The sequence below is a fragment of the Lipotes vexillifer genome, unplaced genomic scaffold (genome assembly GCF_000442215.2).
Source record: "Lipotes vexillifer unplaced genomic scaffold, Lipotes_vexillifer_v1.1 scaffold1086, whole genome shotgun sequence".
Taxonomy (NCBI): Eukaryota; Metazoa; Chordata; class Mammalia; order Artiodactyla; family Lipotidae; genus Lipotes; species Lipotes vexillifer.
Window position 1 is genome coordinate 869,306 of NW_006771242.1, and position 5,000 is coordinate 874,305.

General features: G+C 49.4%; 1 protein-coding gene across 1 annotated transcript in view; it reads right to left on the reverse strand.

Annotated features, from left to right (window-relative positions):
• Positions 1-1,420: 1,420 nt before the first annotated feature.
• Positions 1,421-5,000, reverse strand: part of POLA1 (DNA polymerase alpha 1, catalytic subunit) — a 308,279-nt gene continuing 304,699 nt past the window's right edge. The window contains exon 37 of the mRNA XM_007446575.1: positions 1,421-2,076. Coding sequence (XP_007446637.1) covers positions 1,931-2,076 — 146 coding nt within the window. The 3' untranslated portion in view covers positions 1,421-1,930. The remainder of the gene's footprint in view (positions 2,077-5,000) is intronic.

A 5,000-nucleotide genomic window follows, 5' to 3' on the forward strand; every position in this document is an offset into this window, starting at 1 on the left:
GCGGCCACGGCTCACGGGCCCAGCCGCTCCGCGGCATGTGGGATCTTCCCGGACTGGGACGCGAACCCGTGTCCCCTGCATCGGCAGGTGGACTCTCAACCACTGCGCCACCAGGGAAGCCCCTCCTGGAATTTCTTGATGAGCAAGTTGAAGATAACCCTCTATTTGTATTTACCATAATAACCCCAGGTCCCAGAAATCAAGGAAAATGCGCCTTCTCTTCGGAAAGCAAAGTGGGAGTGTGGGCTCAGGAAACACACATTAGAGAACCGTCTCTATAACCCTCTACGGTAACAGCAAGGAAAAACCACGTAACCCTTAGCTTCCCAGAGCAGCCTGGGTGCTGCAACTTCTGATAGGTCGCAGAGCCTGAGGTGCCAAGGCATTAATTAATTAACCGACACGGCCATTAACCCAGTGTTTCTACTTAGAACCTGAGTATAGGAGACAGAGGAGAAATGAGGAGAGGGTGAGGGAAAGAAAAGAGAAGGCAAAGCAAGATACAGGGCAGCGTCACCTCCACCGCTTAACAAGTAAGCCTTTACTAGGGTCCAAGCCGGGTGATCTTTCTCCCAGGAGCCATCAGCCTTGCTTTCCAAAAGGAGACAGCACTGGGCTCTTGGCTTAGCTCTCTTTGGCTGTCCAAGTCAGCAAAGCATATGAGAAGCCATACTTCATCTCTTAAAGGACACAAAGTGCATGGAAATGCCACTCAGAACACTGGAACATACATCACACCGAGGATCTCTGAGTGGAGACCTGAGCGGGCTGAGATTTGGGAATGGGATGGTCTCCAGTCATCCCTTACTCCTGGCTGCCCTCTTCAGTCCAGTCTTTGCACCTGATAAGGAGTCACTGCAACTGATTTCCGTTTAGAAAGCTTTATTCTGAAGTGAAAGAAAAAGCACAGCATATGTTTCTTTTATGAGAATCCATAGGTAGATATTTTTTAAGAATATAGCATAGTTGTACAAGGGGAAATATGTTTTGTTAGTATAATCTTACCAAGAACGTAAGAAAGGAAAGACTGATGTGTTGAAATACGTTTGGCTTCTGGCAAAAAGGCACCGTTCTGAAGAAATGAGAAAAACAGCGCCAGGGCCGATTAACCATCTCTCCCCCAAGTTTTTCTGAATATAACACAATGATCCTCACCCCAACCTATACACAGTTTTAATGAAATGCTATAGGATATGAAATTATTTAACATGTGCTTTCCTTTTGTATAAACCTTTACCTAGATTTTCTACTTGAGGAAGTAAAAAAGGAAGGTGAGTGTAAAACGGCTGCCCAGCGTGCCTGTATGCGTGCATGCTGGGCTTTGGAGAAATTCAATACACAAGTAAGCTCTGTTTAATCTATTAAGTCAGTGCAAGGCTTCTAAATCTCCCCCCTTGGCGACCTATATGATAGAAAGACTGAAAAGGATAGCCACTCCTGGAGCCAGCAGCCCGGGAAGCACTTGGGTTCAGACTGCATTTAACTGGCCCGTGAAAAGGCAAAAGTGTCAGCCCTCCAACCAAGCTCCACAAACCCCTCTTTCTGGGGGCGCCTCTGCTGAAGGTCCTGGGGCAAAGCTTGGGGCGACTTGCATCCCAGCCACTCTCAGTTTCTCTTCCCTCACCGACCCCTCCCCTAGAAATCCAGTCCCCAATGCGAATGTGAAGCAGCCATCTCCAGGTGGTGTTTCAACAGCACGAGGTATACTGTCAGTGGAAGGTGGTTTTGCTGTTCTCTGATGCTTGGTAGATTAAATATTTTTGCAGTCCCTTCCCCCTTAATAATCCCCCTCCCAAGCCACATCCACACAAACATGATATGTAGTCCCAAAGGAAAAGCGAGGCAGGGGAAGCAGCCAGGGCCATGGTGCAGGTGCCGAGGATGCGGGTCTTCCTTCCACCGCCCCCGAGCGTCCACTTCCGGGAACCCCTCAGGACCGCACAGCACAATCGGCAAAGAGTTTGCTGAGGTTCACTTCGGAGTAGCCACTTTGGGACAAGAACTGCTCTGCTGTGCTCTTGAGTTTTCTATAGTCCTGAAGAACTTTGGGGGTAAAAAACTGCTTCTTCAACTTATCTAAAAAGAAATAAAAGTAAAAGGATTACAAGTCTCAGAGGCAGCTTCTTTTAAAGAGCATTCAGTATTGCTCAAGCACCAGAAGCAGGGGCTGTGCATTCTGTTCTCACCTCCAGGTCAGATGTCCTCACGGTCCTGTGGCTGGTCTACCCCTGAGGCCAGTCCCATGCCGGGGGGGTGGGGTGGGGAAGGGACCCCGAGATTCCTCTGTAGAAGCCTTTCTTCTTTCCCCCTGCCCGCCACTTCTCAGTACCTAGCTGACTCAGCGCACCAGGGACAGAGCCACCCTCGACCGACGACTGACGGGAACTGCAGGTGCACGGCCGTGTGCGGCAAGCAAGGTGAACTCCACTCCCAGACACCGGATTCGCGGCACTGTCAAGCACATGCACACAACTGCATGCAAAGTTCGGATGTGGCAGGAACTAGTTTGTCTCAAAAGGAAGGCAGAGCCTCCCAACTCAAACTCCCCAGATCAGCTGGGCCTAGTTAGTTTCTTCTAGTCCCTTCCATCTGCGTCCCTCTGCTACACAAAATCTCCTCTGCTCAAAGAGGCGAGGGGTAGGCTGTCTGGAGAGTACCTGCCCATTGGCAAGATTGCTTTTTTTCTTCTTTGTCCACACTGTGTGCCTGTGAACTTGAGGGGTGCAGCCGTCCTTCCTCTGCTCCTTCCACCCCATTCATCCCTGGCCTTAGAGAAGGGTACTCTCAGCCGGAGAGAGAGGGTCCTTCCTTTCCCTCCCCAGGGTGTGAGACCTCTACATTTGGTTCTTTGGAAGGAGCACTGGGCAGAGATACCCAGGTCTGTTCTTTTGGGGACGGGGGTGAGCCCTGGGGTTGCCAACCCCGCCCAGAATGGTTAAGATGACACAGCTTTTGTTCAAAGCTGCTCAGGAACCCTGTGAGGTGTTTGGAGAGGCCCTTCTAAAAAAAATTCCCCATCTGATGGCTGAGGAAACTGGGCGGTTAAGTCACTTGCCCCAGGGCACATAGCTGGAGATCTAGGATGCAGAAACAGCAAACCCAGGTAGCCAAAACCCTGAGCCCACGCTCGGCAAGGCTCACTGTGCCCCGTGCCCCTCACTGTCCCTGCACCCCGTGTCACTGCTCCCAGATAGAGACGGGCAGGCCCCCAGATGCTGGCCTGGGCCAAGGAGGCTGGGGGGGAGCGAGGCTGTCCGGCGCCCCGGGAAAGCATCGGGAAGGAAACACGGAAGGGAGTGCATATCAATCACCAAAAGAAAAAACCCCACGGAAACAACAGAGCAACAGTGAAGTCTACAAAGCACCTGGAAAATGAAAACCTGGTCTCCAGGTTTTTGTTCCTTAGCTACACATTAGTGTTTGTTCTCCACAACCTTTTCTAAATTACATCAATTGCCTTTCAAAAAACAACAGCAAAAAGTTTTGTAGAGAGGATTTAAATGCCCAGAGGGGGTGGAAAGAGGCGAGAAGAGAGAGAGGGGGGCGCATCGTTAAGCGAGGAGAGAGACACTTTGAAAGTTCTAATTATCGGAGTCTGGGAGTACACAACAATGGCCTGAGCAGTGGCAGTGGCGGCCCGAGGCCAGCGCCCCATGCATGTGAATGACACAAATGCATGTGTGACGGGGAGAGACATTTACAGAGCTGTGGTGAGACGGAGCAGGGGAGGAAGAGAGAGGGCACAGCTCCTGATGTGTTTACCTCCTCTGCTGATGGGATATTGACTTTTCCCACCAGGTTGGTTAGAAAGGGGACTATTTACGCTGCTACACAGCGGAGTTAGAATGACAACCAGCGTCACTTGGTGCTCTTCCTCGTGAAAGACAACTGTGACCGCCAGCATATCCCATAGCCGGTCAATACAGCCCAGGCACCATTCCACGCCGATTAGAGATGCAGAAAAAAGCTCCTACTTGCTTCCCCAGTGAGAACTGACTCAATAATGTTTGGAAGGTCTTCTAGGAAACAGAACTGCACGAGCTGTCACAGGCCACATCGGGGGTGGGAGCTGAGGTGGGGAAAGGGCTCACCCCTTCTTCGTGCTTTTTCTCTCCCTGCTTTGGGCACCTGGGCCACCCACGTTAGGCTTCTGTCACTCTGTTTCCCTTAATGCTACACCCACCCGCCACTTTAGAACTCAAGGGAAAATCCCAGGGTTAAATGGTGGAAACCAGTTAATGTAGCCGGTAGAACCTGATTCCTTCTCCCTGTTCCAGTTTTGGGAGTCAGGGAAGAGGCCATCTCACGAGCACCTGACCCGAAGCAACAACTGTTAAAAGATTTCAAGAGGACATCAGGCAAGAGGCGGAGAAGACGTGCAGCCATCCCGCCCCATCCACAGAGATGCCGCTGGCCATGGCTGTTGCTGTCTCAACAACCAACAAAAACATCCAAACTTCAAGACAGGGAAGGAACACACGAGCACACCAGCAAAATATACTCTAGTGGACTGAAGTAACACTGGAAGGCACTCATCTTAATACACCAGCAAAGTGAATCTACTTTTCCTGGGAACAACATTTGAGGAACATGTATCTACAGCTTTTTTACCCTGGTCCTTTCTACATGATGATTCCTTAGGGTTATACACTACCCAAAATATCCTGTCCCCAAGCCCTATGAAAACAGTGAAAACCGAGTCAGACTAGACTATTAACTATTCACACAATATTTTATCAGACAAGAAAATGAACTGCTAATTTAAAAGTTGGTTTCTACTAATTAGAGTCTAAAACCTCAAAATCATGCAAAAGCTACAGTGTTTTCTACATGGGATGAACTGGACCGTCATCTGCATGTTGAACTTGTCTTAAATATTTTATTTAAAAGTCAACTGATCAAATAAGATGTCAGAACTATGTTTTTAAAAAGTGGAGTATTCTCTCATCTAAGGAAACCATCTCTATTTCAGATATTTTATTTCCGTGTCAGTAAACTGA